The sequence below is a fragment of the Corticium candelabrum genome, chromosome 17 (genome assembly GCF_963422355.1).
Source record: "Corticium candelabrum chromosome 17, ooCorCand1.1, whole genome shotgun sequence".
In the NCBI taxonomy this organism is placed as follows: Eukaryota; Metazoa; Porifera; class Homoscleromorpha; order Homosclerophorida; family Plakinidae; genus Corticium; species Corticium candelabrum.
The window spans coordinates 2628848-2653837 of record NC_085101.1 but is presented as its reverse complement, the minus strand read 5'-3'; the positions used below and the strand labels follow the sequence as shown (position 1 = coordinate 2653837).

The following is a 24990-nucleotide window of genomic DNA, read 5'->3' as shown; positions in this document are numbered from 1 at the left end:
ACCGACGTTGTTGTATGGATCAGAAAACTGGCTATAAAGACGGATAGTCTACGCCTCAACACGTTCTGTTTGAGATGCATAAGGGCTGTTTGGGTGGCTCAATGTGGGAAAGATCACACATGAAGAAAATGTAAAAGCAGCGGATGATCATGGGAAGTTATAAGGCTAGTTAAAGGCAACTGTGATCAACGTAATTCCTGGACTTGGTCAATATGAGATGCAATGATTTGTATTCAAATATTTGCATAATTGCAAACAGCAACATTCAGAGGGACAAACTGCTATTGGACTAGTAACACAGTACTGCATGCATGACTACTACGGCAAATCAGCATTTCCAACCGGGATGCTCTACAAACTAAACCAGCAGCTTCAGCAATCTAGCATGCATTAGTCAGCTGTCATCCAACATTTCAAGCAAACTAGTGACACATTAAGCCAACAAGAACAGCAGCAGCAACCATAAATGTTTGCATCAAAGCGGGAACAGCCACTGCAACAAAAAAAATCAATATTAAAAAATTGTAGTTTCAATTTCAAACTAAAAATTTACGTACTGTGTACAGCTGCTCCAGTCCCTTGTGTAGCTTCAGTAGCTGCACTAGCTTTAGTAGCCATAGTGGGTTCATCTGGGAACTCGATATTGTCGTATTCATATCCAAGAACCGGTGCGGTCTTGTATATGTCTCCGTGCGTTACAAAGGGAACAATTGGTATTATCCAATCATTCTTGGCATGTCCCGGATGACCGGCTTGATTACTATTCGGCACGTACTCTCCTCAGTCTTCTTTTCTCAACCATACTTCAAAGAGACCGTCGATGTTAGCATGATGGAGCAAGAAAATTGGATCATTAGGAGCTGGCGAAACGTCGGCCATAATTCCACCCATGTAAATATGAACCCTGTTGTGAAACTCGTGATAAGTTGGATTTCCTGGTTGATCGATAGTAGATATGTGAACCCAGCCTTCTAGTGAGTTTCGAAAGCTCTGGACACCATTGGGCTCCTTGTTCCATGGCGGTGCATCAAAGGAGGTCGCGCTGTTTAGCATCTTTGCTTGTTCGTCCGCGGTTGGTAGCTCTCTGTTATCCAAAGCTCCCACAATACATCCAAGACATTGTTTCAAATGGTCCTTATCCGGGTTAGAGGGGTCGCACACGGACTCGATATTCGGTCCTTCGTTTCTGCCACTGACGCAAACCGTTTGCCATTCGTCTGATTCAAATTGGCCGCTTCATTACCCGTGTACTCTATTACTTTATAATTTCCTTTTGTTGCATAATAATGCATCCAGGCAAAAACATTGTAAACGGTCACATTGTCAACAAAACTGAAGTTACCGACAAGGCGAGGATTCCTGTCTGTGGTTGTGGTTCCATTTCCCGTATACACCAAGTAATCGCTGTATGTAACTTTGGACTCGTTGACCACTCTCCAAGATGTAGCCCATTGTTCGTCATTCATTTTTAATGCGTTTTTACGAATAAGCATTTGGGATCCCGTCCGGACAACACAGCTATTGTCTGTTTCCTTTATGTATCCTTCAGCGCACTCTGTACATCCGGGACCATCCCAGTTCTTTTCGCACTTGCAGTATCTTCTCACACCACACGAGTAGGGCCATCCTATTCGTGGGTCTAAAAATGACACAAAAATAAATTTAAGAATGAGGACACGATGTCAGGACAGCGTCGATCTTGCATAAGATTTTAACTTTTTAAGCGACTAGAAGATTAGAAGCTCAATTTAATTTAGAAAACAAAAGATGGCGTCATACCGTTTTGTATATAAGCTGAGTAGCTGGATCTATTGAACTGCTGATGATAGTCGTTCGTGTTCAAGGCGACACAGACTCCTTTCCCTAAATCAAATTGAAATAGATGCTTTCACACATAATTTAACCATTTTTTCAATACTTCTTAGTACTGTAAAATGTTATGTGCACGTGATTGCAAAGCTCAAAGCAAACCATTGTATAGTGTGTGATTGCGTGCATAGGTGCGTGTAAGACAAGCAGTTAGTTCGTACACGACTATAGAGGTACAAACCAACAACAGACTCAAGAGTATCTATCTGCTTCCACTTGCACTATAATTCTAATTTCTTGCCAATTTAGTTCAGTAGTTATGCTTGACTCATAGGAGGAATTGGGGTTGTCAGTAAATGAGTGACGCCTTAGCTGCCTAGTATGATGGCTGTGAAAATTAGAAAGGAATGATTAGTATAAAATCAATATTGGCATGTTGAATAAATTTGCACAAAGTTAGATAATAACGAAAGTCATGTGATAGATCGTAACCACGCCCTAACATACTTTCGACATGAGGTAAGAATTTTGAAACAATAGAAATCAAGGAAGTACAAAGTGAAGTTATGGCAAATAGACAATTTAAAGGCAACCGTATTGTCAGTATTATAAGGCAGTCAGTATTAACACAATTCATCGCGGTTCTCGCCTATTTACACTCGCATCAAGCAAACTTGGGGGTCCGATACTAGAGAACAAGACCCGCCCCTCTTCTTGAGCTTCCTGAAAAGCAACGTGCAAATCTGCCGATCTTTTGTTACCACTGCGATTAGAAGAGACATGTACCTATTATTTCAAGGTGCAGACAGTGAACTGTGGTACCGTCGAAAGCTAAAACCTGCAACTATCCGATATTTGATGGGCGTGTCCGATATACGGGAAAAGCAGCGAAATTTCAATTTTGTCACCGTGAACAGCAATACGCCAAGTGATCAAGCTGAATCTAGCACATTGTGTTACCGTGTGATTACTCTCTACATTCATGCCTTAGATACAAGAAATCTTCGTCTGGTTTCCGTACGCCAGTGTCTGATATTGTGAAGTCTCCGATAATTGATATTAGACCCTAAGAGATTTGTCTGTAGGTCAGTAGAAACCACGTACCAGAACATGTTTGACCGTGAAATTTGCTCTTATGATATACGTCCTGGGCTCAGCTGTCTTGCCATGGTAGACGTGCAGCGTCACCATGCAGACAATGGGTACAGTATCACTCGTTCTTACCATCCGGGCAGGCGCATATTACATGCGGACAAATCTCTAGGCGTTACCTTGACCGCCGCATCTTGTAGCACTATTCCCAGGTACAGCTTCTGGGCAACATTCTTCCATAACTACGAACGAGCCGCCATCGTTGGTAATGCACTGTTTGGGAAACTGGCATCGTCCAAAAGAGGTGAAGAAAACAAACAAAAATGAGAGCGACAAGAAGAGAAGTTCACCAGTAGAACGCATAATACTGTGCAGGAAATGAGATCGCACAGCTGCGCAATGAACAATGTTGTGTGTCACGCGATGAGGGATACTGTTTCATTCACACTACACCGTTGGGGTCACATTCCATTCACACTAAAGGCCTCTCCACACTAGACCAGAATGGATCGCGATCCGATCGGGTTAAGTCCTTCACGCACTTTTGACCGCTTACACAGATTCTCAGGAGAAGCTGCAATGCGTTTCAATGCTCTACTTCAATGCATTTGACTGCTGCTAGATACTGCACGCAAATTAGCCGCACTACAGTCGTTTCCTGTAAAGACTACGCTATCTAAGATGACTTGTAACTAACACTAATCATGTCCCTAAGAACATGATTAACGCTGACCACAAAGAGCGGTACCGAACCAGACGTATTGGTAATTGCAGCACATCCGGGGCTGCAATTCACACTGCGTGTTGGGCGAGGCTATTTGTGACCCACGGTGACATTTACAAGACAGCGCCAGTTCTCGGATACGAATACGATAATATCATGTTCCCGAACAAGCACACTGGCTACTAGGAGTAAATCTACTATCCACTAAAGCAACTGGAGCAGCTCTACACGGTATGTAAATTCAATTAAAATTAAAAATTTAAGTTTGGGTAATTTTGATTTTTGGAGACAGAGACTGTTCCAGCTCTGACGTCAACATTTGTGGTTGCTGCTGTTTTACTTATTGTCTTAATGCGTCAGTCTTTTGCTTAAAAAGGTGGACGACAGTTGAATGTACTGCAGACTCTTTCTACAGCTGCTGCTTTATTCTTTACAGCATCGTAATTTGAAATGTTGATTAGCCGTAATAGTCATGCATGCATTACTGCGGTACTAGTCTAAGAGCAGTTTGTCTCGCGTTAACGTTGATTTGCAAGTATGCAAATTATAAAATATAATTGTCTTTTATGATGTCTTCACTGCATATGACTGGCTAAAGTGGTTTTCACATCTTTACTGTTATCATCTATACTCTATAGACTATTTGAGGTCCACCTCATATACTCGTCATGTAATACCATATTCTTTTCGAACTTTGGCTAGGCTAGTCCAAGCTAACGTTATCCTACAGCATGTGCACAGATGCAAATAAACCATTAGGGAATGAGGAAGCTGAGGTGAGACCGGTCACGAGTCTACCAAGGGTGATTGCATTGTATTGACACACCCTTATATGACGGTAACGTAGGAGTGGCTACGCCAGATTGTATAGCATATTTGCGAGTTCATGCTGACATCAGCCAGTTGATAGCAGTCAGCTTGGTGCGACCTCCAGGACCATTTCATAACACAGTTCTAGACAATGCAAACGTTAGTCATATTTTGTATTTTTGTACCGTTGTCGACAGTACTGCAGGCAACAGATGAGAGCAGACAGTTATTACAAACGATCACCAATCTGGAGAAGAAGGTAGGTTGCGCCTATTGTTCTTGTGTACCATTAATTAACTGTGAAAAATGACACGTGCTGTTGCACAAGTGTACCATTAATTAACTGTTAAAAAATGACACGTGCTTTTGCACAAGTGTGAATTGTGACACGTGAAGCATGTTCGCCTTTGAAACACTAGAGGTACTGCAAGCAAATAGCAAGACGTTGATGAACTAATGAACGAAGCGTTCTAGACTTTGGGTCAACTGGAAATTAAGTACGATATATGTCGTCAAGAAGACAACTCTATCTATAAAATGACACAAAGCTTTGTTTTCGTGCGTTGTATGCTCGCAATTGCTCCGACATCTCTACTAATATCTGGAGCAACTCGCCAACTTCAAATACTTGAGCTTCTTTAGTGCTTTATGCCATAGATATAGAAAACATAAAAACATGAGTAGACTGTGCATGTAACTGAGAGCCATTTTTGCACCTATAAGTGGTGTGATAGTCGTGGTCAATGAAGGTTGACCTGCGAAGTAGAACTGCACATGTTGTGTTGAACGTACACTGTGTGTAAAGAAAATAAAAGAAAAAGTGTAGTCTCGAAACAACACAGGTATTAATCAGATGTATTAGCACAGTATGCGTCGACTTACTAAACACAAATTAATTAGAACAGAAATATGAGAAAATTTTCTATGCCTATGGTATTATAGTATAGTACATTAGATGTAAATAGCTTAATGTATGTATTAGGTATTCAGGACACGTCTCTGCCATTCACTTAGATCACGGTAATGTAGACGTGTTTGGGATACCTCAGCTAAATCAAGCTATTTACAAGTAAATATATCACATTACTACAATACAATAATACTATAATACCCTGCTCTAAGGAACTTGGGAATTGGAGTAAACTGTTCACTGCTTTGGTACCGAACTGAGAGACGATACTGCAAACATGTCTTGCTAAAACTGTAGCAACGGGACAAAACATGCCCTTGTCTAATTTGTAGTAACCACGAGTGGAAAGGGCAGAGTTAGGGTTAGGGTAGGGTATTGTTTGGTGGTAGTGTTACGGTGAGCATCATGGATGGAGTTGTGGTTACAGTTGGGTCTAAGGTTAGAATTTATGACGCGTTTTACATGCTAGAATCGGAATTCCCGCGCACAAAGGTAGAGGTTTTGTGCATCAGGGGTAAGGGTTTTGTCTATCAGGGTCGGGTTTTCGCCTATCAGGGGTAGACGTTTGCATCAGGAGTATTGATTTTTTATCAGGATTAGGAATTTTGTGCACCAGGGTTGAGGTTTTGTGCATAAATGAAAGGAGTTTTGCCTGTCGTGGATAGGGGTTTTGTGCACCAGAGGTAGGGGTTTTGTGCATCAGGGGTAGGGGTTTTGTGCATCAGGGGTATGGTTTTGTCTACCAGGGGGTAGAAATTGTCTATCAGGCGTAGGGGTTTTGTGGATCAGGGTAATGATTTTGTAAATCAAGATTAGGAGTTTTATGCATCAGGGATAGGAGTCTTGTGCATCAAGGGTAGGGGTTTTGTACATCGGGGATAGGAGTTTTGTCTATCAGGGGTAGGATTTTCGTCTATAAGAAATAAAGGTTGTGCACCAGGTGTAGGAGTTTTGTTCATCAGCGGTAGGGGTTTTGTATACCAGGGTAGGCGTTTTGTCTACCAAGGTTAGAAGTTTTGTGCTTCACGAATAGAGGTTTTGTACATCCGGGTAGAAATTTTGTCTACCAGAGGCAGAGATCTTGTGCACCAGGGGTATGGGTTTCATACCTCAGATATAGGGGTCTTGTCTACAAGGGGTAGATGTTTGTTTATCAGGCGTAGGGGATTTGTGCATCAAGAGTAGGAGTTTTGTGCATCAGAAGTAGGAGTTTTGCCTATCACTGGCAGGGGTTTTGTACACTAGGGGTAGAGTTTTAGTGCATGAAGGGTAGAGCTTTTGTGAATCAGGGGTAGGAGTTTTGTCTACCAAAGGTAGGCTTTTTGTCTATCAAGTGTAAGGGTTTTGTGTATTAGAGGAAAGGGACCAGGGTGGGGTTTGTGCATCAGGTGTAGGTGTTTTATACATCAGGGGTAAGGGTTTTGTTAATCGAAAGCACGAGTTTGTGCATCAAGGGTAGGGATTTTGTGCATCAAGCATAGGGGTTTGTGCATCAAGGGTAGGAGTTTTGTGCATCGGGGGTTAGAGTTTTCCCTATCACGGGTAGGGGTATTTTGCACCAGGAATAAGGGTTTTGTGCATCAGGGGTAGGTGATTTGTCTACGAGGCGTAGGCGTTTTGTGCTTCAGAGGTTATGGTTTTGCCTACATGGGTGGGGTTTATGCATCAGGGGTAGGTGGTTCTTGCATCATCGTTAGGTGTTTCTTGCCTCAGGTTTAAGGGCATTGAACATCAGGGGTTTAGTGCGTCAGGAGTAGGGATTATTATCATCAGGGTAAAGGTTTTGTGCATTAGTTGTATAAGTTTGTGCATCAGGAGTAGGGGTTTTGTGCATCACGAGTAGGGTTTGTGCAGCAGGCCTAGCGATTTTGTACATTTTTCATAAGGGGTATTGTGCAAAAGGCGTTGGGGATTTGTGCATTAAGGCAGAGGGGTTTTGTGAATCCGGGTATAAGTTTTGTGCATCAGTGGTAGAGGTTCTGTGCATTAGGGGTAGTGAATCCCTACGTCTAATGTTATAACGCCACTGCAAAATGTTGGATTGGTTTTGATATTTGCATGTCAAATTTCCGCGCAATTTGATATACCGGCACCTACTATTTAGGACACTTGTTTCTAATATCGAAAATTTTTTTCTAACAGAGCCGCAAATAGTGCCACAGCAGCTACAGTACTGTACTTTTCTACAGGAGCGTACTATACGAGGATTACTTCTTTGTTACAACAGGCAGCGCATTCAAGTTGAAACTTGTCAATGGAGCGGTCAGTCACGATCCACAGAATTGCAAGCGGCCTGCATGCATGCAAGGCTACTAAAAGTAGCTCGGCCCCGCAATCTACTTTCGAAACGTTTTGGTTTTCTAGCTAACTCAATAGATAACGTCGCTATTCATGTTCATTTCCCGCCAAACTGCGCAATGATGGTCGCCAGACGAATACCAGATAGACGCAATGCCCTGTTTGCTGAAAATCTAGTAAAACATTTCACTAAGTGTTTTCAAATTTGCGCGTTAGTCGTTGGGGAGAATGAGCTATGCGCATAGTAAGGCGTGTTTTCGGTTGCCGTGGTTTTGTACCCATTTGTTGTAGTTGCTAAACGCAGTATTTATTCCAATCATAAAAACTGTTTTCTAATATTCCATATATGATGATGCAATGCACTTACAAAGCATATCTTCTCGTTGGTGAAGACAGCGGCGACTCCATTAAAGTAGCGTTGACAGGAAGTCGATAAAACGTGTCAAATCAATTATCAATTGTTACAAAAATTGTTTCGTTCGAAAGCGCAATTAATATGCTCTTCTATGAATTATAATATTTAATTCTGTACTGTGGCTACAGGAGCAAATAATAAGCAAACGACGACTTTCTTGAGCGCTCGCCAGATAATTACATCGTTAGATAGGGCTGACTCAAAACTCCTACTCCTGATGCACAAAACCCCTACCGCTGATGCACAAAACCCCTACCCCTGATGCACAAAACCCTACCCCTGATAGACAAAACACCTATCCCTGATACGCAAAACTCCTACCCCTAATAGAGGAAACACCTACACCTGATGCACAAAACCCTTACCCCTGATTAACAAAACCCCTACCCCAAATAGACAAAAAACCTACCCTTGATGTACAAACCCCTGATGCACAAAACCCTGACCCTGATGCGCAAAACCGTTACTCCTGATAGACAAAACACCTATCCATGATACACGAAACACCGATCCTTGATGCAACAAACCTCTAACCCTGCTGAACAAAACACTTAAACTTGTTGCAAAAAGCACCTACCATTGATATACAAAACTCTTATCCTTAATGCACAATTAAGGACAGAATTAATTATTCCTATATTGGTACGTATCACGCGCCATAGGGGTTAGGGTTATGTATAGAGATTTTTGACAAACACACTATGTGGGATACACAGATCTTAAAGAACGACAGACTTCGTCACAATTTGGAAATGAATTATCACAGAGAAAGAGCAAATCTGAAAGTGCTGCTTTATTAACTGTACGTTATTTGGTGCGAGGGAAAATGTGATATATTACAATTTTTATTACTTATTAAGTTAATGATTTGCTCCATATTGATAATTATAATGGATTTCAATTTAGTATATGTATATTAAAGTGGCATGTAAATTAGAAGAATACTTCACCGCTTGACGCATGTGCAGTAGATGTTAACGTACGTTAAGACCTTGGACTGCAAACCGAACGCTAGCTGTGTTGTACAACGCATTGATTTGGTCTTTATATTCGAGGCCAACTACGGTAGCACACAAGAGACGGGTCTAGACGCTTCAGGCGACTCTGACAGTGAAAGGGAACGAGTTACAGTTCACTATGCGACTCAGTCGTTCGTACCTTGTAGACACCATATGATCATCCTGATCGACTTCCAATCGCTCGGTCTTTCTCACTCTTCTCCATGATTCTTTTCACGAATGGAGGCCATACTACAGTTCGAAAGGGCTTGAGTGATGCGAAAACACATGGAAACATGCTTCGCCCCGCTTAAACGCGTGACATCAAATACCTTCGTTTTACAGCCTAAACATCGCCGTATGTGTGCTTTTCGCCGTAGATCGAAGGTGAATCAGTGATACGAAAGCAAAGTTAACTTTCGCATAAGCAAATACCAAAGTCTACAAAAAGCGGTAAAACGAAACCTACACTTATTGGACGTTATTTGGAAAACCGCCAAGTACAATTTTGTTTTTAGCCTTAATATAATGCTCAGCTGTCAGGTTTGGTCCGAAATAGCGCCAAACGTCTCAACTTGAAGACTACTAGAAACGATTAGCGGCCGAGGGCGGAATGGGAATGTTTATAGCCACGTGAGATCGCACAGCAACTCTTGATGTGTTGATCATTCTCGGTTACGAGCGACGCAAAAAAATGATGTGGTACAATAAAGTAAAATAGCTATATAGTTGGGTAGCCTCTTACCAGACCCTCTCGCGCCGTCGTGCCCGGTTCTCGTATGAGACGACATCTAATGAGACGTCATTTTATACTGAACCCACGGGCATAGCGTGACTTCTAGAAATAGAGGCTAAACTTGGCGATAATACGAGTCATCAACATTTTTATGCTGATACTGTTGAATCAGTGGCAGATACAGACTGGAAAAAAACCGTAGTGTAGGTACGTATCTACAGCTTTGGTAGTCACACATATGAAAATTAGATTCCCATTTCTATGGCCTCGCCTACAGATAATGGGGCTATAGCCTGGTCACGTCATTCACTCTGCGAATCGACCACGACAGTGCGAGAGAGTTTGGTACAAGGCTAGTAGTTTGGCGTTCGGTTATGTCTACCAGTTCTTTCTAATACAAACTACAATTTATTAATGCTTTTACCGTTGTGTGTATTATTTATTAGTTAAAGAATATTAACTTTTCTACTATCACATGCATTTTTTGCAAGAAAGTTTTAAAAAGCCTTTGGTCTAATTCTAAAATCTTGCCTTTTAACTAAATCAACCTCGAAATTGCTACGACTATCATCATCATTCGGAACAGTATCTCAACATTAGAAACAAATGCCGTTATAGATGCCAGATTTAAGACCATATAAGGCGGTAGGGCTAGCCAGAGTACTCTTTATAGAGTGAACATTTCCCAGAGGCTATTTCATGGTTGTAGGAACCAGTTAGTCCTGTCTGTCTGTTTTCGGTGGCACCATTTAGCAAAGACTGTGTACTTGCAACAGTCGACAATTGCACAAAACTTCCTGTTAAAAATACAGGTGATGAAACACTAATATATTTAAAGTTAAAATAAAAATAGACTAGAGCATCTTAGTTGATATTTACGTTGTCCTGAGGTAATTGCATAGCCACATAAAACAGTAATTGTTTGTAAACGAGAGCATTGATTCAAGAACACGTTGTTTAGTAGAATATAGGTCGTCTATAACAGTATGCTGGAAGACTGCGTTTTGGGTTGCTATCTTTGGAAACGCCCTCTTACCGCGCGTTAGACCCAACTTTTAAAATACTTCCTACCGGCCTAAATGCTGATAAAGTTAGTTCAAACTGTTGAAAACAATATAAAAAGTACTATCAAGGGTCTAACTATCGGTTGAAAGGCATATATTAAACATATCTGACTAACTAATTACATTAACTAGATAAATAATACTGTACATGCATTTTATTACAAATTTAACGTCATTTTGAATTTTGATTTTCTTTTGCTAATTTCTTTGAATTTGGTGTAAGATTGCAGACATTGAACGAAAGTTTACTTCGTTAAAAGTGCCGAGATCGGGTAAGACTTGTGTTTTGGACTAAATCGTAGACACACACACTCGCGCGCGCGCACACACACTCACATAAAATGGCAAATGGCAAAATGACCATTGGTTAAGGAGCTGCCGTTATACGGTGATGCTCACCAACCAGATGCTTGGGTTTCTGTGCACTAAGTAGGAGCAATGGGCCGTGCTAAGCAATCTCCTGGAGCCTGACCACGTGCTTGCAGAATCACTGACTGCGACGCCAATGGTAGTGTGATCACTCGATGTCCCATTCGGACACCAGTGGCTAATGGACTTTGTCGCAGTCGCAGGCATTTGCCACCCCAGTCAAAGATCAGGTACTCATTTATACTCCTGATTCTAGAGAACCAATTGTGTGTAATTTTTTGCTGAAGGAAGCTATGCCATAGCTCTACGTCACTGTGGAATGGAGTTTACAACAGTGCAAGATATCGGATGTTTCTATTCTCCAAACACACTCTCTAACCAATTGAGCCACAGCAACACACACACACACACACACACACACACACACACACACACACACACACACCACACACACACACACACACACACACACACACACACACACACACACACACACACACACACACACACACACACACACACACACACACATTATTAATTCATAATGTTTTTAGTTGATGGTTTCCAGACTGGACTTCCTGGCCGTGATGGACGAGACGGTCTTCCAGGTAAGCAATTAATGTCAATTCAGCGGTAAAACATAAAAATTTGCCTTATCTTTTGCCCTAATTTATTTATATTGCAAAGTTATAAAACGTAAGACTACTGAATATATTAATGTCCTTTAATATCTTGTAAGAATATGTAAAATAAATAGATAAATATACTGTATGTAGAAATTGATACTGTTAATATCTATTGAAGGTAATAACAAAACCTCAAAATCTAAAAGTTTTATTGCAAGAAAAACGATAACTGGTTTTTGTCTCCAACTGTAGGAATTTAAATTATGAATAATAAGTAATTTTTTTACAAATTTTATTTTAATTGCTTGGGATAAATGTAACACATTGGGCATTTGACAATATATTAAAAGTTAGTGGACGCAAACTATTATATATAACTAGACACATGTCCCGTCCTTCGTACGGGTATAATACTGTAGTGTAAAGATAGGGTTGTGAACACGTCAAGTGCAATCTTTGTTGCGATGTGCCAGATGTGCTGAATGAATTCGAATCTTGATCTTCGCGCTTGTTTCGATAAACATCGTCACACTCACCTTGTAGCGCTTTCTACACAAAACGTGTAGGCTGGATTTGGTGCAAATGCAATAGGAATTTAGAGAGAAACGATAGCGCTAGAAGAGTAATGTTCCGTCTTCAAGAGATGTTCTTGATTGCTCGAAGATTTGCGAAGGAAGACGACGCGTACGGTATACACAGGACTGGTGTGAATGTGTGTTGAAATAAACTGCAATGTGTAGCCTTTGCGTCATCGAAAAATTTTACGCGGAGTCAGCCCCTTGAGAAGGGCCCTGGTGCATAATTTTTTATTCCTTTACGCAAGACTTTCTCTTCGCGTTCCGAGCGTGCTTTCCGATTTCGGTTGCGGACGAATTAAAGACGTAGCCGCGTATCGCGAACACACGCACAGACAAACAAATTGATCTTTACATGTACTAGATTATATCTGTTGTATTGCCTTAAACAGTTTCTCATTTACATGTGTATATATGCTAAACAAATACTCTAAAGATAGTACCTCGCTTTCTAACCTCAAATTGTCTCTCTGTGTGCGTGTGTTGCGATGGGCGGCCACATTGTCGTCCGTTCGCAACTAAAATCGGCACGCACACTCTTCACGCAAAAGAGAAGGATTGATTATTTTTTAAGAATAATGCGTTTCCCTTCAAGGAGTCAAGTCCCGCAAAAATTTTTCCAAAGACACAAACGTTACGCCTAACAGTTTATTTGAACTCACGCCCATACCTGTCTTGTGTAGACTTTACGTGTCGTCGTCCTTCACAAAGCTTCGAGTTATCAACGATTTCTTGCCAATTGAAGGTGCTCTTATAGCGCTTGCGTTTCTCTCAAAATTCTGATTTACAAATTTTTTAGCTGCAATTCTTGCTATGAGCAGTTCATTCTCTAAGATGACAAATTTTTATTAGATTCGTTGTATTCGTATTCCTAGAGATTAATTAATAATCGGATCGCTGATGCCATGCAACAACGCAAGCGCGAACTTTTGAATAGTCAACAAACACTAAGAAAAATTATGTAAAATACTACAGATTATACTATGTTCATACCTAGACAGCACTCCGGGTCTCGGCCAATAATCGCTCTCACCGGGTGGCAAATCACAGCAACTTCCGGTTAAGGATTGGGTAATTAAATAAATAATTTATATACACCTATTATTACCGCGTGACTTGTTTAACATCTTACTTGTAATAAACTAGACAGTCTTTCCAATTTCTAACTTTCGTACACTCTTCACTGTACGCGATTCATTAGAGAGAGACAATGCTGTATATACCGCCCTTTGTGATTCCATATTTTTTCATATATATTACTGCACCGCCCAATGATCAAGACAACTAGAAATTACCCTTTCAGCGCGAGTTAAACGGCCACTCCTGTTAGCACAAGTTAGCCCGGAGCAATTGCTATTCGCTGTCTGCTTGTCTGACATAGCAATGTAAATTGAACAAAATTGCAAAATACGTTAAATGACAATTATCTTGGTTGCCTCAAGTTATTTATCTTTGTGTTCCTGCATAAGTATCCTTTTCGATACTGATCGACTTCTTCGCATCTATCTAGATACAATCTATCCTTCCTGTTCCGTATCCAGAGGTGCTTCCCTTGAGAGATAATCTTCGTCTAAATCACAATCGACGGACTATTTTGTCATTTAGCAACATCACAAAGTGTAGAGGAGAGACCATTAGCAAACTGGACCTTAAACAACTCAGTCGGTTGATAATAATAGCCATGTGACTTGTTAGCACGCGTGGCTCTCTTTTCATAATGTCAACAGTAACTCAAGACTACGAACACCCTCGCCAAATCCTAGACTTTTCACACTTTTTGAGCAAAATTTATTTGCCACAAGGCCGAGTAGTCATACAAAATAAATCACTTATCTAGCGTCGCCTTTCGATGTTATCATACGGCGCGCCACTTGTGCCGTAATTCGCTATTTCTACTTAAGTAGAAATAATACTACCTAAGTGAAATTCAATTCTAATTAAGTGAAATTCAATTCTACTTAAGTGAAATTCAATTCTACTTAAGTGGAATTCATTTCCACTTAAGTGTAATTCATTTCTACTGAAGTAGAAATCAGTACTTCTACTGAAGTAGAAATTCATTTCTGCTTAAGTGAAATTTGTTATTTCCACTTCAGTTGAATTGAATTCCACTTAAGTGGAAATGAATTTCACTTAAGCAGAATTATTTCTACTTAAGTAGAAATAGCGAATTACGGCACAAGTGGCGCGCCATAGTTATCACGATACATTAACTCGATTCTCCAGATTTCGCTCTCGCTAACAAATTTGTTTAGTTGTCGTTACACTTTCCGTTTTAATCTGTAAAAATAATAAATATAACTTTGGAGTGTACCTAAAGTATTCATATTAACAAAATCATTTAATTATTTAACTTGTAATATAATTTTGTTATTGAATTAATTCGATCAGTTGCTTCATTGTTTCCAGGGAATGTGGATATCCGATGCACCCTTAAGTTTGTCTGATTTATGTAAGTAATTATGCATTTTGTCATTGCTTTAAAGCTACAAAATTATTCAGGGACTAGATATAAATTAATACTAATGATTCTATTTAGTAATATTATAAAGTAGTTTGCTAAGTAATATAAAACATGTAAGTTACTCTAACTACCATCTAACCTTGTTTCTTTAAATAGCAATCGTTTTATCTCTGTTTGTCTCTAATACAAGTCAAGAGTAAAACTATATTTGTATAACGTGGTTATATTGATATTGTTTTATAGGACCGGCTGGACTACCTGGGAGAGATTCGTGTTGCCAATGCGACAGTAAAAATCACTATAATCAACAACCCAATGGTAGATGCATGCAGACACAATATATACTAATTATTACTAATACAAAGATTTGTAGTCGTGTCTAATTCTTCTACATCTGTCACATACACAAGATGGGGACGCACGTCTTGTCCAAAACATGCAACGCTAGTGTACAAAGGACGAGTTGGAGGTGGACATTATAATCACAAAGGGAGTGGAGTTAATGCACTGTGTCTGCCTGACAATCCCATCTACGACAAATACTACACTGGTGCTCAAAGTGTCAGTCATGTATACAATGCAGAGTACGAAGTATCTAACTTTAATCCCTTTTCTGGAGTTCAACCACAAGATGACGTACCTTGTGCCGTTTGCAACGTTGATTACAAAAGTACCAAAATCATGATTCCAGCAAGAAATGAATGTCCTTCTCAATGGCAGAAAGAGTACTCAGGATATCTCATGTCTGGTCATTATAATCACCCTCACTCAATCGAATATCTGTGTGTCGATCGTGACGCAGAAGCTATACCAGGCACTATTGCCAATAGAGATGGCATGCTTCTGTACTTCGTTGATGGAGTGTGCGGAGGTCATCTCCTTTGTAGTCCTTATGTCAGTAATCGAGAGCTTACATGTGCTGTCTGCACCAAGTAATCAAAGAGAGATTGGCCTTGCTGACATCTCACATGTGTCATGCATGCTATAGACAACTTATGTCCGTGTTCTCAATATATGTTCATTTTGAGTTGAGTCATATGTTGACAGTGTAGTTGTTCTTTTCATCGTACACTCACTGTGCACAAGTACATAAGTATTTTATCAATAAAATTTATGTCTAGTAACTAATAAATGTAATCATACTATTAGTTTGAAATTAGTTTGTTTCTAAGAAAGTCTCTATATTAAGACATTTCTTCCATTTTCTTCCGGACTTTATTGCTCGTTTTCGATGTAAGAATGATCACGGAATTAGCTATCATAGTATGGATGCTCAATCAAATGCAAACTGCATTCGCCTTGGAAACCCGAAGTATATTATGGCACACCCTAGACTACATGCAGATACGTATAAGGCTATGGAGACTGCGAGTAAGTGATAGTTCATTGGAGCTTAGGGAAACTCACATATATACGTCACTATACATATTTGTACTATTTTGTAAGTATATGTATATGTATGCATCCATACATGCAATTATGCATGTTGTTACATTTTGCATAAATGATAAAATCACTACTTAAGCTTTTGCGCATGTGTCACAAGGTACGGTTTAAACCCTGTATATATTTAGGAATTGCACCGGCAAGGTAGCGTTGTGAAAGCCCTGTCATCATTTTGCACACCTAGAAATGGTAAATAATATAAAGACTAAAATTTCTGAAAATGGAATAGAATAAATGTTTGTACGTTGCGTGCTACATCCTAATCATAACAACCTAGAAAACAATTGCTAGTATTGGAGGCCCTTGCGCAAATTTTCTTCTTCTTCCCCACGAGCATTTATTTTGAATAGCATTAGACTTGGGAAAACTCTCTAGAATTACTCGAATTCTAATATTTTGCAATTGGAAGTCGAAAAGAGGAAGAGGTTGGCTGCGCAAGACTGTACAACCAACTAGGCAAAACATTCATGAAAGAGTTTATCACTAGAACTGAGTAATTGGATCAGGTTTGCAATTGTCAGGTCTACTTCCCTTTTACCGTCTCTTCATTGCTTTGAATGATTGCTTTCTGCAAGCTGGTGAAACTTGTGACATCCAAATTAGATATGACCGTAACTGTCACACTGCGGACAGAATAATAGAGTCTTCAATGATCTTTCAAGTAGTACTCAAAACTATAACTGTCTTTGACACCACAGATATAACGGAAGCCCTTCTCGTTTAGGCTTTCCTTTATCTAATCGAATTTTAGTCTGCCTCTTACTTACGAATTGAACTGATTGATCGTAACAGTTTCGTGTGACTGCGACACTGTCCTTAGCTTCTACAAATACTAAATCATCACCTAAAACTTGTTCTAGGGTCCTACTAAGTATACATAAGTGAAATTATTCATAAAACTTTTAATCATCTTATGTTCACTGATCAAATGCGACCATCATACTCAGCAGCAGTAAACTGGCAGTTGGAGGCTTTTGGTTCAGTCCATCAAAGTAGAACTGCAATGAGTTATCCGGCTGTTGTTTTCGACGATGCATGTACACAAACTCTCTGTATACCATTACATTTCCTTTGCAAGGAGAAAAAGATCTAACCTGTCACTCAATTCTTCCGTAATGTAGTCATTGAATTTTTTTGGAAGAATTGAATTCCCAGGCGAAGGCGTAGCTCTTAACGAAGTCATCTATAATGGGCAGGTTTCATCTAGTTGCTTCATTGATAGTATGATCGTTCTCTGCCAACTGCACAAAAAATGAAGAACAGTCTTACCAAACTGTCAAAACTTTGATGGGAGTCTTCGTTTTCCCCTTTTTTGAACGGGCCAATAAATTTACAAAGTCTCTTAATAAGTGTTAAATGACTTGAATCCTATGACCGCGGCTTCGCCGTTTACTTCTAGCCCAACGCAAACGGTTCGCAGAGTCAATCTGTACAGAAAAGACAAGAGAATTGCCCAATAGAAGGAAAGACAACAAACAAAGTGGATTAGCACAACTCGCTTATTCTTGCGAATGCTAAAATAACGGTTATTAATATCCATAGTCACTATGATACTAGTTACTAGAATACTATACAACAACCACACCCAATATTAGCCTAACCTCGGCCGCCCAGATTTGTGTAGAGCCGATCCACGTGTCTGGGATGATACCGCTTTTTCTCAATATATTGCTGTTGGTCTTAGGACCAGCATTAGCCTTCAGTTCCACAAATACATACCTTTCAATTAGAGCTGTAATAAAAGAACGACGAAGACATGTCGCGCTAGAACATCGTTTCGATTCCGCTGCACAGATGCCAATGTGCTTACTGTAAATACGGTTTTATCAATTTGTGTGTTAGTAAGAAACGAGAGCGGGACGCTAGGAAACACTTTCTTTTACTCATGGCGCGATCTGCATGTGTCTCATCACCGTTAATCCACTGCGAGTCGCTGTTAGTCGTCGCGCGTAGCCGCGAATAGGAGATAAAAATTCGCAATGCGCCTATCCGCTCTGACTCGTCACCGATTCCATGTGACTTGCCGCGAAATCGCGACAAAGCTTTGCCGTGAATTCATCGCGAGACTTTGTCTAGTAGACGTGATCATGAAGTTGTCGAGCTTGCAGCTGTATAGTGTAGATGTCGAAGCATCGGTTCGTGAATTAGAACAAACGGCTATAGATCTGTTACTAGAAGGTGTCGTTACTGCCGTTGACAAGAGCAGAATACAAATCACAACGTGTACAGACGTGATTTTTGCGTGAAGACCGTACTACAAGTCATCCTCTGTGTACAGTGTATAGCCTCGCAAGCCAAGCTCTTCCGCGCAGTCGCTGAGCTAACCGCACGTGAATCACACGAGGAGGAGGAGCTTTTGCCGGAATTGCTACAGCGCGAGAAGAACCTGGTCGCTTTCGAGAATGTCATAGTGACGTGGGACCCCGGATCCGGTTTTATAGCTGGATAAAGCTAATTCAATTAGGTAAGCATTAAGGTATGAAAGTTGAGAAAACGCAACATCGCTTCACGCAGTTGCTTGTTTTGCACGAAGTACGTAGTTGACATCGTCGGTCGCTTCTAGTATGTATCTAGCCAGCTCAGCCATTTAATACTGCAGTGTCACGACTCCTTTTCAGCATTCAGTTTCGCCAACATTGCACCGCCGAATCTAGATCCGCAGCGCTGTAGTTTGAGAAATGAACTCATTTTACGCGGCTAGTGTATGCGTAGGTCGCGTCACTCTCCTGGTTAGCGAAAACGATTGGTTAATCACGTGCTGAATTTCATTTCCTCAAATCCTATTGGTCAAACGTTCCGTCAAAATAGAACACCATCCTTTTCAAACGCACGAATCGTATCGTAACATATATTGACGTAACGTACCTGGTTCACTGACGACGGTCGTTACGTTGGCCCAGCGTAGGATATGTAAACCGGCTGTAACACACAATCACACGAACTACACGTAAGAAATATTACTATTTATATACCATGTGCAATCTGTGTCCAATACAACTAAATATTTGCCTAGCTAATTAATCGTTTCTGCTAGATTTAAATATATGGATGCCAACTCGATCTTCGTGTTTTCACTTCTAGATTATCGTGCAACTTGGGAACAACGAGTGAGAGAGAAGAAGCATCATGTCAGAATTTCTCTTTCGTGCCGCCATGCTTCTAAAATACATCGATCTATATGATACTCGTCCAGTCAAGGTAGGGAGTCTATTGATGCTTAACGTAGTTACTCAAAGTTGACTTCGCCTTGGAAGAGCGCGCGCGTACCAAGCCTCCCGGACAAGGGGTGCCGGTGAGCATGCGTGCAATTCCCGGCCGCCTTGAGCAGTCTTCATACGCATAGTTTCCGTCGCCGGTCTTCCTCTCAGGCAGTCTGGCATCAGGCAGATATGATACTCGTTCAGTCAAGGTAGGGAGTCAACTGTATAATATACTATGTTGGCTTAGCCACTGGAGCGACCTTGATTCTCAATTGGTAGTTAGTGGACATGTTACAACCAAAATTTTGACATAAACGACGTGCTGTCTTTCTGCGCACCTTTCCAGCAGTAACCTGCACCGTTTATTCAAAGAGAGCCTTAGCTTTGAAATTCGTCTGCTGAATGTTGTTTTCTCGACACCATTTGACTTCAAATAAATTGGAACGCAGGTAAAGTGATATATAAATCTTTTAATTAAGTGCATGTGCTCCGCACAGAGTAATTGGAATATTTGAACTGTTGCATCCACTCCAAATTGTGCACTATGTATTGCAAATTTATTTCCTGTGTGCAATTGAATAAAATAGAATTGATAATAGGGTACATGCATGTAATTAGAAAAGTGGAAAGTACTCAGGGAATAAATTTCTATTCAAAACTACTACCAAATATTTATTTATTAACAGATAACACTATACAATTTAAATCTACATAGGATATGTGTACACACAACGTTTATTAAATTGAGTTAATTACGTTACGTTAAGTTAACTACTCTCGTTTAAGTTGATGGTATCACTCATAGTGTTGACACTTGTAGGTATTCCAGGGAAATGATTTTAAATAATTGGCAATTTATTTAAAACAACATACATTGGCATTGCACGTTAGATAGTTTGTGACATGAATGACAGCATACTGGTGTGTGTGTGTGTGTGTGTGTGTGTGTGTGTGTGTTTTTGTGTGTGTGTGTGTGTGTGTGTGTGTGTGTGTGTGTTGTGTCTGTCTGTCTGTCTGACTGTCTGCCTGTCTAATCATCTGTGCTGTCTATTGTTTATATTTGAAAATTCGTTTTTTCGTTTTCCTTTTAAAGTTTAAAAAATAAACAATCTGTCTATCTGTCTGTCTGTCCGAGAGATATTGATCTTTTCCTGCGTTCAGTGACACCAACCAATGCCCTGACATTGTTGACTACAATCAATGGCCGTAGGCAATACATTGCGATGTTAGTTATGTATGTCACAGCCTGGTTGTCAAGATAAAAAAAATTCTACGTTTCTAATGACACTTCGAGCAGTACATGTAAGCAGGTAATATAGAAGGGGCCTGAGTTTGGAAACATTGTTGATAAATACGATTTTCTGTTAAATAAATACAAGTAAATACTGGTTTTAGAAGTATAAACCAATGTATCTGTTCATTAATTGCTTCTGCAATATTTTAATTTAAAAAATTTGTTGTACGAGTTTCAGTTTATTCATAATTTAATACTAGTTTAGTAACTTAATTCCATATTACAAACTTTATTTGTCTGTACTGGCCAAGGCAATGATTAGACAACACAAGAGTGGCTTAATTGGACAAGGCAAGGCAGTGAAGAATTGAGCGATGTCATCTCTAGTAGAATGGGAGATAATGTGCAGTATGAGAGTCAACTCGCTCATTTACTATCAATCGAACTAAAAATGGTTGCCGATTCTTGAGCTACATTTCTGCTACGTGTTACTGAGAAAACCACCAAGATTGCTATTATACTGCAAATATGAATTTACTTGTTTATAGAGCCAAGATCATTCAGTGTGGGAATTACAAAATCATTCTGTCGACAACCTATGGCCAACACAAATCGCCCTACTTTCTGTCGGTCTGTCTGTCTGTCTGTAGAAGCAGCCCTTAAGATCAGGTTTAGAGGATTCGGTCTAACACAGGCCAGCCAAATTTCTCATGCAGCTTACTTATCTTCATGGTGTGTGTCTGTCTGTCTGTCTGTCTGCCTGTCTTTGTGTGTGTCTGTTTGTTAGTCTGTTCATCTCTGCTTTCTATTGTCTATATTTTGAAATTTGCTTTTGTTGTATCTTTTAAAGTTTAAAATCAATAAACAATCTGTCTATCCGTCTCTCTGTCCGAGAGATATTGATCTCTTCCAAGGTTCAGTGACAGATACCAGTGCCCAGACATTGTTGACTACAATCCATGGCCGCAGGCAATACATTGCGATGTTACTTAAGCACAGCCTGGTTGTCAAGACAAAAATATTACTACGTTTCTACTCACACTTCTAACAGCACATGCAAGCGGGTATTATAGAAGGGGCCTCAGTTTGGTATTGTTGTTGATAAATACGGTGTTCTATCGAGTTTCGCGTCAACAGCGAAACAAGGTTTGGAATATGGAATCAAGTTAATAATTACACTAGCTTGAAACTAACTGTACTAAATTATGAATGAGCAGAAACTCGTAAAACAGATGTTCTCTAACTACAACATTGCAGAAGCAATTAATGTACAGATACAGTGGTTTACATGTCTGAAACCAGTCTGTTTTCCGGCGCAGTTTAAAGGCGAAATTAAGGTCTGGATGCGAGAGACTAGTCTGTATGTAAATACATATTACAACAAACGAAGAAACAAAGAACAACAAAATGACAAGTACACATCATGTACCTGTCATCAATACCGGGCAGTTCAAATCATCAAAACAGACAGATGTCGTCCTTCTTGGTTTGTACATGTTCATTTAATGTCAAAATATGTCATCACTTAAAGGAGAACTCCCGCGCTAATGCAAGTTAATGTTTAATCAAAGTCCTAGTTGCCACAACTCCATTCGCATAACAACTTTTTGCCTAAGCCTGTCAGGAAGAGAGAAGCAAGAAAGTAAAGTTGGGGGCGTGTCACGTGGGCGCCGCCATCTTGGATGATGACGTAAGTGTCTTACCTTCGCGCATGTGTACATTGCTTCGTAGGCAAATCTTGCGTAGGATGGTGTATTGCATTGCGTACGGCTGTAATAATAAAGATAAGGACAGCCACGTGGTGTGCGTTTCTATCGATTACCGCTTAAGAACAAGCCATTGCTGAAAGAGTGGTTGTCCAGGCTTCATCTGAAGGATCCGCCCTTGTCACAGAATAGTCGTGTGTGTACGGAGCACTTCCACTCCGACTGCTTTGAGCGAGATTTACAAGCAGAGCTCTTAGGAACAAAACAAAGGGTGTGCCTGAAGCCCAACGCTGTTCCAACACTCTTCTCTTTCGTAAGCAGTACATCAACGAGGGTGACCGGCAAGCGACGACAGCATGTTCACGTAAAACAATCCACGCTTCTATAGTACAAACTAGGAAGTTAAGAATATTATGTAATGTGCAGGCTGTTACTGATATACTAGAACAGTCATCATCTAAAGCAGCTAAAGAGGAATCTGACCAAGAATTTGAAGGATTGGAAGACCAGGAGATACCAGAGTCAAACACTCTACAACTAATGTGTGATGCATCAACGCAGTACGATCTGTCACATATTGTGAATCCAGAAGAACATTCATATTGTTTAACCTCCTCTCCCATTCCTTTAGCTGATAGGGCATTTCATCCTCCTTCATTCTTGATAGCGGCTGACCCAGGGAGTCCTACTGCTTCATCGGAGGGAGAGGTATCACGTGACATTTATACTGGTTCAGACTACGATCTTTTCAATGATACAGCTGCTGCAGACACATCAGTAACATCAGTTCAGTTAGACGAAACAGAAAAATTACCACCAGAAGAAGAACAAAAATACATTGTTTTCAGTAGCTGCCTCCAGACCCTTCTTCGATTCTGTCCAACCTGCGGAGCAGTTGTTGAAAGCACATCAAGAACACTCACAAGGAAGCATGTTGACTGTGACACTGCAGTGCTCCAATGGTCATTTCATTACTTTGAACGCACAGCCATTAGTCAAGGACATTCCAACAGGCAACGTATTAGCAGCCAATGCAATCCTTCTCTGTGGTGAAAACTTTGCAAAATTTTCGCAATTTGCCGATGTTTTGAAACTGCAGTTCATAAGTGAGTCTACCTTCTATCAAATCCAAGATGCATACCTCGTACCAGTCATAAATGACTTTTGGGAAAAACACCAGAAATCCATTCTTCAACAGCTCAAATACACCCCCCTATGTCTCCTAGGAAACGGGCGCTGTGATAGTCCTGGCTATTCTGCCAAATATGGCACATACACTCACACTGAGCAGGAAACTGGACTAATACTTGACTTCCAACTTGTTCAAGTCAGTGAAGTTGCCAACTCTGTTGTCATGGAACGCAAAGGATTTGAACGTTCACTTCAAAAGCTTCAAACTGAAGGCTTGCACATCAAACAAATTGCAACTGACAGACATATCCAAATTGCAGCTACCATGAGAAAGAAATACCCCAACATAGACCATCAATTTGATGTTTGGCATGTGTCTAAAGGAATTGCAAAAAAGCTGACACAGAAGGGAAAATCTAAGAGATGCACTAAACTCCTGCCATGGATCCAATCCATCTCCAATCATCTGTGGTGGTCTTCTCAGTCTTGTGATGGAGACTCCCAAATACTTACTGAAAAGTGGACATAAGTTATCCACCACATAGTAAACTTCCACTCTTGGAAAGGTGCTAGCAAGTTTACAACATGTGAACACGAAGAGCTAAGACATGAGGAATGTGACGAAAAATCCTGGCTGAAGCCTGGCTCCAATGCTCATGAGGCCCTAAAAGAGGTTGTGTTAGACAAAAAGTTACTAAAAGACATAACCAAAGCTCACCAAATTTTGTCACACAGGCATGCTAGAAGTGTTTCACTCACTTCTCACAAAGTACTGTCCTAAAAGGCAGCATTTTGGGTATAAGGGTATGATGACAAGAATACAGCTGGCTGCTCTGGACCATAATTACAGCATTGATCGAGAACAAGCAACAAAAAGTGAAGGAATCAAGAGGTATAAAGTTGTATTTCCTAAAGCTACAAAAGCCTGGGTAGCAAAGCCTATAGCTGAGACAAAATCGTATCAATACCTCCACGAAATTTCAACGTCTGTGCTGAAGAGAAGATCAATGGAGCACAATCCCATAAGGCACCACAAAGCTAAAGCTCCACCAGTGGACTTACCCATAAATATAGCTGGGCACGAACAGCCTCCCAAAGAAGAGATTATACGTAGAACTAGTACTCGATTCAATTAGAAGTATTAGTCCAGTTTCCAGTTATTCAGTTAGAAGGTCTTCAGTTGTTTGTGTCAACTACATATTCATTTGTTAGCTAATACATCACTGAGAATCATTAGTATCTCTAAACCCAACATTGTGCCCACTCTTTTCTGGAAACGCTCTGCGTACGGCAGACACCACACACGATGGTATGACTATTCGTACACCTCTCCCCAACATCTCGTGAGCCCAGTGAGTAAATTGGCGGTAAGCCGCCAGTCTC

General features: G+C 40.4%; 3 protein-coding genes across 3 annotated transcripts; 2 read left to right on the top strand and 1 right to left on the bottom strand.

The window, feature by feature from the left end:
• Positions 1–213: 213 nt before the first annotated feature.
• Positions 214–3278, bottom strand: LOC134193163 (tyrosinase-like). Its single transcript, XM_062661967.1, is given in 5 exon segments — positions 214–493; positions 558–1126; positions 1129–1639; positions 1780–1863; positions 3081–3278. Coding segments are annotated over 4 exon segments (1125 nt in total). The 5' UTR covers positions 3265–3278; the 3' UTR covers positions 214–493; positions 558–780.
• Positions 3279–4457: 1179 nt separating this feature from the next.
• LOC134192825 (short-chain collagen C4-like) lies at positions 4458–15888 on the top strand. Its single transcript, XM_062661583.1, has 6 exons — positions 4458–4468; positions 4525–4594; positions 4641–4694; positions 11794–11833; positions 15134–15208; positions 15264–15888. The coding sequence occupies exons 1-6, from the start codon at positions 4458–4460 to the stop codon at positions 15824–15826; spliced, it is 813 nt and encodes a 270-aa protein (XP_062517567.1). The 3' UTR covers positions 15827–15888.
• Positions 15889–19462: 3574 nt separating this feature from the next.
• LOC134192823 (uncharacterized) lies at positions 19463–24990 on the top strand. Its single transcript, XM_062661582.1, has 3 exons — positions 19463–19534; positions 22903–23370; positions 23429–24990. Exons 1-3 carry the CDS (start codon positions 19463–19465, stop codon positions 24134–24136), a joined length of 1248 nt encoding a protein of 415 aa, XP_062517566.1. The 3' UTR covers positions 24137–24990.

Coding starts and splice junctions, on each gene's coding strand:
- LOC134192823 (XM_062661582.1), top strand. CDS start 19,463: ATGTCAGAATTTCTCTTTCGTGCCGCCATGCTTCTAAAATACATCGAT. Junction 19,535..22,902: donor ATGATACTCGTCCAGTCAAG/GTAGGGAGTCTA, acceptor TGTAATGTGCAG/GCTGTTACTGATATACTAGA. Junction 23,371..23,428: donor TCTGTCCAACCTGCGGAGCA/GTTGTTGAAAGC, acceptor GTGACACTGCAG/TGCTCCAATGGTCATTTCAT.
- LOC134192825 (XM_062661583.1), top strand. Junction 4,695..11,793: donor TCACCAATCTGGAGAAGAAG/GTAGGTTGCGCC, acceptor GATGGTTTCCAG/ACTGGACTTCCTGGCCGTGA. Junction 11,834..15,133: donor TGGACGAGACGGTCTTCCAG/GTAAGCAATTAA, acceptor ATTGTTTTATAG/GACCGGCTGGACTACCTGGG.